This window comes from Thalassophryne amazonica, chromosome 12, assembly GCF_902500255.1.
Source record: "Thalassophryne amazonica chromosome 12, fThaAma1.1, whole genome shotgun sequence".
NCBI classification, from domain to species: domain Eukaryota; kingdom Metazoa; phylum Chordata; class Actinopteri; order Batrachoidiformes; family Batrachoididae; genus Thalassophryne; species Thalassophryne amazonica.
Window position 1 is genome coordinate 80,365,734 of NC_047114.1, and position 12,681 is coordinate 80,378,414.

At 39.0% G+C, this 12,681-nt stretch overlaps 1 protein-coding gene across 2 annotated transcripts in view; it reads left to right on the forward strand.

The window, feature by feature from the left end:
• Positions 1-2,183: 2,183 nt before the first annotated feature.
• atp6v1h (ATPase H+ transporting V1 subunit H) overlaps positions 2,184-12,681 on the forward strand; it is a 60,669-nt gene continuing 50,171 nt past the window's right edge. For both annotated transcript variants that reach the window (XM_034182424.1, XM_034182425.1), the window contains exons 1-2: positions 2,184-2,326; positions 10,903-11,053. In XM_034182424.1, the coding sequence (XP_034038315.1) occupies positions 10,950-11,053 (104 nt within the window). In that variant the 5' untranslated portion in view covers positions 2,184-2,326; positions 10,903-10,949. The remainder of the gene's footprint in view (positions 2,327-10,902; positions 11,054-12,681) is intronic.

Sequence of the window (12,681 nt, forward strand, 5' to 3'; positions counted from 1 at the left end):
CTTCACCTAAAAATGTCATAAGGAACATAAAACAGGCATACGGTGCATCCAGAAAGTATTCACAGCGCTTCACTTATTCCACATTTTGTTATGTTACAAACTTATTCCAAAATGGATGAAATTAATTTTTCCTCAACATTCTACACACAATAGCCCCATAAAGACAATGTAAAAAGGTTTTTGTTTGTTTTTTAGATTTTTGCAAATTTATTAAAACTAAAAACTAAGATGCATCAACAAAATATTGAGCAAATTGACTAACATTATGAGTACTTGTAAGAAACAGTACTATAGTGATTAGTTGAGAAAACAAATAAAACTACATTAAAGGTACTTGGAAGCTTTTAAATGAAATCATCAAAAAAGAAAAAAAAAATGTTAAAGACTATCCAGCTTATTTTTGTGCAAATACTGACAAAATTGTTAAAGACACTAATGTAGCAAATCATTTCAATGATTATTTTGTCAATGTGGGCAAAAATTTAGCAAATTCAATTGTATCACCAAAAATGTGTTCCTTGGACAACAGCAAAAAAACAAAAAAAACAAACAAACAATACAATTCTGAAGTCAATGTTTATTAAAGAAACAGATGAAACTTAAATAACTGACAACATAGTTCATAAATTACGTAAAAGGGGGAAAAAAATCAACTGATTGTTTAACTTTTGATATGTTTTTTAATAAAAAAAATCACTGATTGTATTGTTAAACCTTTAATGTATATTTGTAATTTGTCATTAATGATGAGGAAATTTCCTTCTAAAATGCAAATAGCTAAAGTGATACCATTGTTCAAATTTGGTGATAAACATGTCTTTTCGAACTATAGTCCAATCTCACTGCTACCACAATTTTCTAAAATTCTGGAAAAGGTATTTGCAAGGAGGCTGAATGATTTCATAGTGAAACATCATATACTTAGTGAGCAGCAATATGGATTTAGAAAAATGGTACAACTTCATTGGCTTTAATTGACTTTGTTGGATAAATTACAAAAGCAATTGAGAATAAGAAATACACTGTTGTTTTTTTGTTGTTTTTTTATGATTTACAGAAAGATTTTGACACCATAGATCATGCCTTATTACTGGACAAATTGCAGAAGCATAGTATCAGGGGATTGACATTTTTGTGGATAGTGAGTTATTTATACAATGGGTATCAGTATGTTTATTGATGTAGGATAAATTCTGAAATTTTGAAGATCACATGTGGGGTGCCCCGGGGTTCAGCCCTTGGTCCATTGTTGTTTATTTTATATATTAATGATATATGTTTGGTTTCTAAGTCCCTGGTGATGATACAACTGCATTTTGTAGTGGGGATCATTTGGGACAGCATTTGGACATGATGGAGAAAGATTAAAAAAATGGAGAAAGATAAAAAAAAATAAAATAAAATAAAATCAAACCTTCACTGTGCCCTGTGATGGAACTACGATGACCGGTACAAGATGTCTGCCACATTTCTTGCACCGCAGCAACCAGTGTGGCATCTGCTCTTTATAATGTCTGTGCTTTGTAGGCTTCCAGATCCACAAGAGCTCAAGCCATAAAATTTTTGATTTGTTTACTGAGTTGACTGACAATAAATCAAAACTTTACCTAGCTATTCATTCAGTGCCTATATTGGAAAGTGAGAAACTTTATTGAATTGGCATGCCAGACAAAAGTGGAAAATCATTCCTTTGACATTTCTGAGCAGTAAAATAAGGAAACATAATACAAAGCAATTATTTAAATTTACTTGCAATTTACCTGACAGGAAGCAGATACTACAAACACAAGAGTGAGCCAACGGCACCAGTTCTTGTGTCAAATTACATTAATCCACACAGATCTTTTCGGTTCCCAATCAGGAATCCTCAGGAACCGTGTCAACCTTCACGAAACGATTGGTGCAGTTAATAACGCAGCAACTGACTGACATTATTATGGAAAGCAGAAGGCAACCCTGCGATGGCTGTATAAACTCTTGTCGCCCTATGGCTTTTATGCCAACCATGCTAGTCAACGTGACCTGATTTATGACGTCACAAGAAGTATGGCTATATCAACATGAAACAGGTTGGGGGGCGAGTGGCCCTCACATAAAGTTTTGCTACGGCACTGACCAGAATCAGTCATTTTTAGTTTTTGAGGCTACACATAGTCTGAACGATCCAGAATACCAACGATTACATGATGCTTATTTATACACTTAAATCTTAAACGTGTGTTTTGATAAAATTGTGCCGCTGAGACAAACAGAAGCTGTACATGTGACCGTCACATGATAAAACGTGTCGTCATCAGTCAGCTGTTTGACCAGGAAGAGCAGCAGAGTGAGTAAATCATCTGTTAGTTAATTATTCAATGTTGAATAAATTACAATTCTGCAGATGAGCCTGGTTATAGTTTTGTCGAGGTGGCATTGTGTTAGCATAAGCCTAGCTTAGGTTAACATCCTCTGCTAGCTGTTCTCGCTAATGTCTAACTCATAGCGTTAGCAAGAACTATCCCAGAGCTAACGTGATAATTAGATTATTGTGGTTATATTAATGTGCTCTGACTGTGTCATGTCGAAGGAAGGATGTACACTGCATCTCCTGTCTTACTGTGCGACAAAATCTGTCGTTTGTGGCCTTGAGTTTGTTGTTGCTTCTGGTTTAGGCTGGCTGCTACTTAGCTTGTTATTTTGCTTCAGATTGACAAAACTAAGTAACTGGTATCAATATTTATAGTAAAGATGAATTGCTGAATCTCGAAAGTCCACTTCGAGAATAAATGTAAGTTATTTTCATGCCCTGTGCCAACTGATAGCATCTTTATATAGACGCTTAAACTACAGGGGAACTCTGTAGGGGGCAAACTGCAGCACATCAGTTCAACCATTTGACTTCAAAACTCTGTAATCCACCAGCTGCCTGCTTAACCCCAGATTTTTTTGCATTGCACCATCAACTACTACGCCTCTGTGGAAACAGCACAGCCATGGCAAGAAGTATGTCTTTTGTGCAGAATAACAGAGTTATCCATTCATTTTTTTATACCGCTTATTCCAATTAAGGGTCACGGGAATGGAGCCCATCCCAGCAGTCATAGGGCCTGGGATGGGGTATTTTATACAGGGTGCCAATCTGTTGCATGGCCACATAAAGACAGACGAACACAGTCACACCCGCAAGTACTGCCATTTTAAAGTTTCCATTTCACCTAACATGCGTGTCTTTTGGATGTGAGAGGACGCCGGAGCACCCGCAGGGAACCCACGCTAACACGAGGAGGAGAGCATGCAAACACCACACAGAAAGGCCCCAGGTGGAAGCAATCCCACAACCGTCTTGCTGTGAGGCGACAGTGCTAATCATTAAGAGTCCATGCTGGTCAGTAACAGAGTTTTCATTTCACAAATAGTAATAAGATTTAAAAACTTTTCAAAACGGAGTCGCTGCATGTTGCTTAAAACTAGAGCCCGACCGATATATCGGCCTTTTCAAAGTACTCACTATCGGCCGAAATTTTGCCGATAGAACACCAATAATTTCTCATAAACAGAACAGTTACTGCAATAATGTTTGTGTCGGCAATGTAAAATGTCCTTGCACCGTTTGTCCAGTAGATGGAGCTCTAACGCCATTCAACTGAGAGCTGCTTACACCCCTGTTTAAATGTGTTCATCACCGGCCACCGTAGTTCACCGTCACACTGCACTGATTGGCTGACAAAAGTAGGGATGGGTATTGATAAGATTTTATCTATCGATGCCATTATCGATCCGATTCCTTATCGATTCCCTTATCGGTACCTCGTGAATTTTGTACTAAAAGTAGGCTTTACAGGTTTTCTATTATTTCATTGAGTCTTAAAGTAAATAAATATGAAATTGGTCACTGTACCCTTGATCTCTGGACATAAATAAAAATAAACAAAACAGTGTTTCACTTTGAAGTTATTAATTCCAACTGGACTCTATCGTTCTAACTTGACTCGTCAGAGAGCTGCGCAGCGTTTGGAGCTGTGTGAACAGAACGGAGGACGATTCTCGTTTGTTTCTCGCAACAAGACAGGAGTCCCAGTTAGTAACTTTAATCCGCACAAATGTTACGCACGATTGACATATTCAGGGATGAAAGTGGTGAAAAACAAAAAAAGTTGAAACCCAAAATTACCCCCCAACACCACCCGCACGAAAATGTTTGAATTCTAGAAGCTCTGAAATGCAATCTGGGACTATTCCAGACGATAAACTGGAGTGAGTGCAGCATCCATTTAGGTGAGAAAAAACAAAACAACTTTCCTCATTCAAATTCATTCCAGTAGTATTCTGCTCTTACTAGGATGCAGATTTTCTAACTTGGCAGATAGTTCTGGAGGAAATCACTGAAGAAATTAACACATTAAAAATATGGTTTGACCGAAACAAACTGTCATTAAACTTAAATAAGACAGGGATGAAATGGAGGCGTAAGAGTCACTAGGTGTTCACAGGAAACACTTATTTATTTCTGTATGTATGTATGTATGTATGTATGTATGTATTTATTTATGTATGTTCATTGTTAGTTGCTTTTATATTTTCTGTTGTGTTTCTATTCAGGTTCTTTTTGTGTCTTTCTCTAAAATTGTATATAATAAGCATTAGATTATTAATATATAAACAAAAATAAATTTAAGAAATATTACAATTTGAAAACAAATGCACCTGATCGTGATGACAGCTGCAAATGCGTAATGCTAACTTTTAACATTGAAAATGCCATAGACATGCTAACGCGTTAGCATCGCTCCCGTTTTTAAGTTATAAAATGCATCTATTAACTGTTTCAGAAGACCATAACAGGTATTTTTAACATAGAAAAGGTAAGTAATACTCACAGACGTATGCTCTTTAGGGTTTTAGCGGGGGAAAATTAAGCAAAAGAAAGAAAGTATAAACGAAGCAACAGATCGAAGCATTGCTTCAATCTGCGAACCACTGCTTCGATTGGTTCAAGGTTCAGAGCAAAGCCGCGCTGCAGAAAAGTTGATCATGGACCTGCTGCAGGGTCTGTAATCAATGTAGAGAAATGATCATTTTCCTGACAAACACCCCCCAAAACAACGGCCACTCTGAAGGACCAACAACAGAACCGTTAAGCACAAAGCTTATTGATGTCGGTGGATCGAATCATTTCTTAACGATACCCGAAAGGAACCGGTTCTCGATACCCATCCCTAGACAAAAGCATACAAGTAAGTTTATAAGGATGTTGTTTGTAATAACTTTGCGATTACATTCACCCCACATTTCTCCCGTTTCAGTTCAACTCAGTTTGATTAACTCAGTTTATGTAGTAATGTGTCAAATGTGCTCGTCGGTAATCGTCGGTTACGCTTTTTATTAAGCCCACGTTTTGTAGACCTTATTTCTTGCATGGAAAAACTTTTGTTTATTGCTAAGAGGTTGAAACATTCAGATTCATTGGTCGTCCGGAAGGTTTCTGGGAATTACTGCCATTCGCCATTAACCCTCTGGGGCTGATGCCGTCGTATACGACGGCTGGGACCAAGCTTTACTAAATTGTAAATAACTTTTTAATGATATGAGATAGAAACTTTTTTTTTTTTTGCTGAAAAGTTAACTCCGCGGACTTGCAATCCACCATCGGCCATCTTGGTACTCCTCATAGAAGATGTGTGATGACGTGCGCAATGTGAGTGTCCAATCGGAATTGGTTCTCCATCACATGGTTTTCCAAAATCCAAATGTAGGGCAGATTTACCTCACATGATATGGCAAAGATTGTTTTCAGGAGTGATATCTTATTAATTGGCCCGTTTAAATAGCCCCCTAACTGCTCCAATTGCATTTTTGCATTTTTTTGAACTTGAAAATTCTTCTCTGTTATAAAGTTAATCAATATGAGGACAAAGCTTCAGCTTTTAGCTCATCCCTTTTTTGTTAAGGGTACAAAAAAGAACATTTTTTTTCATAAAAAAAAATATTGGCTGATTTATCAGCTATCGGCAAATCAACCGATTTATTGATTATTGGCATTTTTTCCATCCAAATATCGTTATCGGCATCGGCCTCAAAAAATCCATATCGGTCGGGCTCTACTTAAAACCCAGTATTTTCAATGGCTAGTTTTGCGCAGAGCAGTGCTTACACCCCCACCAGTCAGCATCAGTGTGGATCTGATTCAGCTTTTACTGCAACATGCTGTGATGAATACATGAGCAATAGAAAAAAGACATCCAGCCCGTCACAGAATATGACAAACTGAAGAAGCTGATATGTGTCAGAGCGGAACAAAGCTCATGTTAGTTTTCCAAAGAAAATTCTGACAAATGTACATTGGTGTTTGACTAGAAGTAAGTGTGTTTTGAAGTAAAGCTATTAGGACTAGATGATCTGTAGACATCTATTAAAGCATACGTTTATCAAAGAAGGTCAAAGAGACCTTGGAAACATTATTTACTATTTAAACTTACCATCTCACCTTCAAAGAAAAGTATAAGAAGAAGCTTGAGGCTTACAGATAGATCAGCCGATATGAGCCTTTCACAAATGTGTATTTTTGCCATCTTTAAAACTTTTATTTGACCAAATAAACAATGCAGAAAACATTTTGGCTGTTGGAAATGGTGTAAATTATATAGTTTGTTAAGCAGAGGGTGCTTCATCAGCATTGTTGAAAATGCTATCAACTTGTCAAGCATAGCTTGGACCCCCAACACCCCTTGTTCAGACTAGCTACAAGAGACAGTATTCTGGCAGCTTGGTGGAAGATCTGCTATGCAAATCCTAAGGTATGTGACACAGTGACTGCCAATCTGGGTGAAGGCAATGTGACGGCATCATGATGTACATTGGTTGATTGTTGGTAATCTGTATAATAAAGTTCATGTTTAAACTGTTAAACATCAAGCCTCAATTTATATATATATATATATATATATATATATATATATATATATTTTTTTTTTTTTTTTTGTCGTAAGGGTTTGATGGTGAAATGTTAAGAATCATTGCCATTTTTAATGCATTTATCTGCAGATTATATTGGGTCAGTAAAAATTTTTTTCTCCCCAAAATCTGTTTTGCATGACCCCCAAAAAAATTCTGTACTTGTCAGCCTGTATAAGAAACAATAATTTTCACCATCAGGTAGCCTCAGAAGGCACCATTTTTCACCTAAAAAAAAAAAAAAAATTAAAAAAAAACTACCATACCATGGTAGTAAAAAAAGGGGAACTCATTCTATGATTCCCATCCTCTTGCTTTCTGTCCTCCTCGTGCTCTTCTCTGTACTTCAGGGTGGAGAAGTTTATCATGCGATCTCAATCAAATTATCCGAAGCTTCCCAGCTACACTGACGAGTGCAGAATATTATTTTATTCTTAAAATGTATTTCATATATTTATATACAGAATTTGGATCATGCTAACTCAGCCACATGGGGTGTGCAGCCAGTACATTCTGAGTGCCGGTCCCAAGCCCGGATAAATGAGGAGGGTTGCGTCAGGAGGGCATCCGGCGTAAAACAAGCCAACCCAACTATGCAGACTCAGAATCAAATTCCCATACCGGGTCGGTCGCGGCCGGGGTTAACAACGTCCGCCACTGGTGCTATTGCCCAACAGGGTGCCGGTGGAAATTGGGCTACTGCTGGGCGAAGACGACGAAGAAGAGGAGGAAAACGTTGCCACGAACAGCGGTAGAAGAGGAAAACTAGAAGGGTGGAAATGAGAGTGGGGACTTTGAATGTTGGTAGTATGACTGGTAAAGGGAGAGAGCTGGCTGATATGATGGAGAGGAGAAAGGTAGACATATTGTGTGTGCAAGAGACCAACTGGAAGGGATGTAAGAGCAGGAGCATCGGCGGTGGGTACAAGTTGTTGTACCATGGTGAGGACAGGAAGAGAAATGGTGTTGGGGTCATTTTAAAGGAAGAGTATGTTAAAAGTGTTGGAGGTTAAGCGAGTGTCTGACAGGGTGATGAGTGTGAAGTTGGAAATTGAAGGGGTGATGATGAATATCATCAGTGCATATGCCCCACAGGTAGGTTGTGAGATGAAGGAGAAAGAAGATTTCTGGAGTGTATTAGATGAGGTGGTGGAGAGTGTGCCCAAGCATGAAAGAGTGGTGATAGGAGCAGACTTCAGTGGGCATGTTGGTGAAGGGAACAGAGGTGATGAGGAAGTAATGGGTAGATATGGTATCAAGGATAGGAATGGGGAAGGACAGATGGTAGTTGATTTTGCAAAAAGGATGGAAATGGCTGTGGTGAATACCTACTTTAAGAAAAGGGAGGAGCACAGGGTAACATATAAGAGTGGAGGAAGGTGCACACAGGTGGACTACATTCTTTATAGGAGATGCAAGCTAAAAAATCACAGACTGTAAGGTGGTAGCAGGAGAGAGTGTCACTAGACAGCATAGGATGGTTGTTTGTAGGATGACTTTAGAGGTAAAGAAGAAGAGAGTGAGAGCTCAACAAAGGATCAGATGGTGGAAGCTGAAGGAGGAAGACTGTTGGGTGAAATTTATCGAGCAGGTGAGAGAAGCACTAGTTGGAGGGGAAGCAATTTTGGACAACTGGAAAAGTACTGCAGATGTGGTGAGGGAGACAGCTAGGGCAGTACTGGGTATGACATCTGGACAGTGGAAGGAAGACAAGGAGACTTGGTGGTGGAATGAAGAGGTCCAGGAAAGCATAAGGAGAAAGAGGTTGGTGAAAAAGTTTTGGGATAGTTGGAGAGATGAAGAAAGTAGACAGGAGTACAAGGAGATGCGGCGTAAGGCGAGAAGAGAAGTGGCTAAAGCAAAGGAAAAGGCATATCGCGAGCTGTACAAGAAGTTGAATAGTGAGGAAGGAGAAAAGGACTTGTACCGATTGGCCAGACAAAGGGACAGAGCTGGAAAGGATGTGCAGCAGGTTAGGGTGGTAAAAGATGCACATGGTAATGTGCTGACAAGTGAGGAGTGTGTGCTGAGAAGGTGGAGGGAATATTTTGAAGAGTTGATGAATAAAGAAAATGAGCGAGAGAAAAGGCTGGATGATATGGCGAGAGTAAATCAGGAAGTAAAAGAGATTAGCAAGGAAGAAGTGAGGGCTGCTATGAAGAGGATGAAGAGTGGAAAGGCAGTTGGTCCAGATGACATTCCAATGGAGGCATGGAAATGTCTAGGAGAGATGGCAGTAGAGTTTCTAACCAGATTGTTTAATAAAATCTTGGAAAGTGAGAGGATGCCTGAGGAGTGGAGACGAAGTGTGCTGGTTCCTATTTTCAAGAACAAGGGTGATGTGCAGAGCTGCAGTAACTACAGAGGCATAAAGCTGATCAGCCACAGCATGAAGTTATGGGAAAGAGTAGCAGAAGCTAGGCTTAGAAAACAGGTGAAGATCTGTGAGCAGCAATATGGTTTCATGCTGAGAAAGAGCACTACAGATGCAGTGTTTGCTCTAAGAATACTGTTGGAAAAGTACAGAGAAGGACAGAAAGAGTTACATTGTGTGTTTGTGGACTTAGAAAAAGCTTATGATAGGGTGCCAAGAGAAGAGTTGTGGCATTGTATGAGGAAGTCTGGAGTGGCAGAGAAGTATGTTAGGGTAGTGCAGGACATGTACAAAAATAGTGTGACAGCGGTGAGATGCGCAGTCGGAATGACACTCATTCAAGGTGGAGGTGGGATTACACCAAGGATCAGCTCTGAGTCCTTTCTTGTTTGCAGTGGTGATGGACAGGTTGACAGATGAGATCAGACAGGAGTCCCCATGGACTATGATGTTTGCAGATGACATTGTGATCTGTAGTGAGAGTAGAGAGCAAGTTGAGTCTAGTCTGGAGAAGTGGAGATATGCTTTGGAGAGAAGGGGAATGAAAGTCAGTAGAAGCAAGACTGAGTACATGTGTGTGAATGAGAGGGAGCCCAGTGGAATAGTGCAGTTACAAGGAGTAGAAGTGGTGAAAGTAGATGAGTTTAAATATTTGGGGTTAACTGTTCAAAGTAATGGAGAGTGTGGTAGAGAGGTGAAGAAGAGAGTGCAGGCAGGGTGGAGTGGGTGGAGAAAGGTGGCAGGAGTGATTTGTGACCGAAGAATATCAGCAAGAGTGAAGGGGAAAGTTTACAAAACAGTAGTGAGACCAGCTATGTTGTATGGTTTAGAGACAGTGGCACTAACAAAAAGACAGGAGGCAGAGCTGGAGGTGGCAGAGCTGAAGATGTTGAGATTCTCTTTGGGAGTGACAAGAATGGACAAGATTAGGAATGAACATATCAGAGGGACAGCTCAGGTGGGATGGTTTGGAGACAAAGTCAGAGAGGCGAGATTGAGATGGTTTGGACATGTGCAGAGGAGGGACCCAGGGTATATAGGGAGAAGGATGCTGAGGATGGAGCCACCAGGCAGGAGGAGAAGAGGGAGACCAAAGAGGAGGTTCATGGATGTGCTGAGAGAGGACATGCAGGTGGTTGGTGTGACAGAGGAAGATACAGAGGACAGGGTGAGATGGAAACGATTGATCTGCTGTGGCAACCCCTAACGGGAACAGCCGAAAGACAAAGAAGAAGAAGAAGAATTTGGATCATGCTGTTAGTTGATTGTTTGGCAAAATATTAAATGAGACAGATATGTAGAATGAAGGGATTTTTTTATGAAATATTATTTAAAATTTCTTAAATTTATGATTTAAGAAAGCATGTATTTCAACTTGATGGCAGGTTGTGAGGTTTAAAGGATTAAATCATTTTCATGTTAAAAAATTATCATGCAATATTCCTTGTCAGATCCACGAAAATGCTGAAAAACGCAGATTTTGTTGGTTAAAAATAACTCTTTCATAAGTAGCCGTACGTATGTTTTACACAAATCCAAACCAAAATGGTGAATGTGTACCTTGTGGTGAGTAACTGCTCTGTTTTTCCATCCAGGTAGCTTTGGATTTTCAAGATAAATACAGTAGCTGTCATATTACGAAATGGATATCCGTGGTGCTGTGGATGCTGCAGTCCCTACAAACATCATTGCTGCAAAAGCTGCAGAGGTTCGGGCAAATTTGGTCAACTGGCAGTCCTATCTACAGTAAGTATAATGCATCTAATATAAGCAACTGCTCTTTTCTCCTTCTGGTGGCCTGTTTGTAGTAATATTAAAAACTGAAAAGCAAGCTGCTTTCTTTTGAAATCACTTTTATTTTTAAGCTCAAGACTTATTATACTTCAATTTTTGTTGGATCGTGGTAATTTGCTATTGGGTTGACTTTGAAAATTTCATATTTCAAATTGTTTTATTGCTTTTTTTTTTCTTATAAGTGATCTAATCTAAAATTGTGATGTAGTTGCTACATTATATATCAGTTCATCTTGAGTAGTTTACTCTTTTTGCAGGTACAGCAAGTAGATCCTAATCATACAAAATATTTTGTAATCCAAGACCTGCAAACCAAAAAAGAAGCAAAAATAAATCCAGATAAATATTAAACAAAACCACAGTTGCTGCTCCTATATACAGAATGAGATATTGTGATTCACACTCCAGAGCATAAGGTGGCAGTAATGCACCATTAAACTGGATGCCAACTGCCGTAAATCAAGATCTGAATGAGAGATATGTTACAGCAGTAGTTTCTCAAACTGACCAGGTTTGAGAAACTATTCCAGTACTACAAAGCTGAACATTTTCCATCTCTCCCTGCTCAGCTGTGAACTGATTAGTTCATTCAGGTGTTTGTTTACTTGACTGCCTGCACAGTTGAATGAGATAATCAGCATGAAAAATGTATTGGTTAGGTCAGGGGTGCCCAAGTTCGGTCCTTGAGATCGACCTTCCTGACACTCTTAGTTGTCTCCCTGCTCCAGCACACCTGAATCCTATGAAAGGCTCATTAAAAGCATGCGCGTCTTTCATAGGATTCAAGTGTGTTGGAACAGGGAGACAACTAAGAGTGTCAGGATTCAGATCTCGTGGACCGAACCCCTGGGTTAGGTGGTACTTGAGGGAGAATTAGTAAATTTAATGAATCTTGCTGTCAATCTGAAAAACCATACTCTTGAAAAAAAGCACTGATATAATGCTCATATGCCTCAACACTACAACTTATTTTTATTTATGTCAGGCAACCAGAACAGCAATGTTGCTAGGCAACAAGCTAAACCAAGGTAAAGCTGTTATGTCTTACAAAAGTGTTTTGAAGTATTTAATTACATTGAGCAGAAACACTGAATAGATGAAAATATCTGTTCAGTGACCACAATTACCAGTTTTTGTGCCCTGTGCAGTAGCATGAATTACCCCATTGCCTTCTGCTTGCTAATGTTGGGTTTGTGTTATCAATATAGAATGCACCAGTTACAACCCCAGTTCCATTGAAGTTGGGACATTGTGTAAAATATAAATAAAAACAGAATACAATGATTTTCAAATCCTCTTCTTGCAAATCCTCCTCTTGTTAGAAGGAAAGGTGATGTAACACAGTGGTAAACATACCACTGTCCCAACTTTTTTGAAACGTGTTGCAGGCATCCATTTCAAAATGAGCAAATATTTGCACAAACCAATAAAGTTTATCAGTTTGAACATTAAATATCTTGTCTTTGTGGTGTATTCAATTGAATATAGGTTGAAGAAGATTTGCAAATCATTGTATTCTGTTTTTATTTACATTTTACACAACGTCCCAACCTCATTGGAATTGGGGTTGTACATTAATT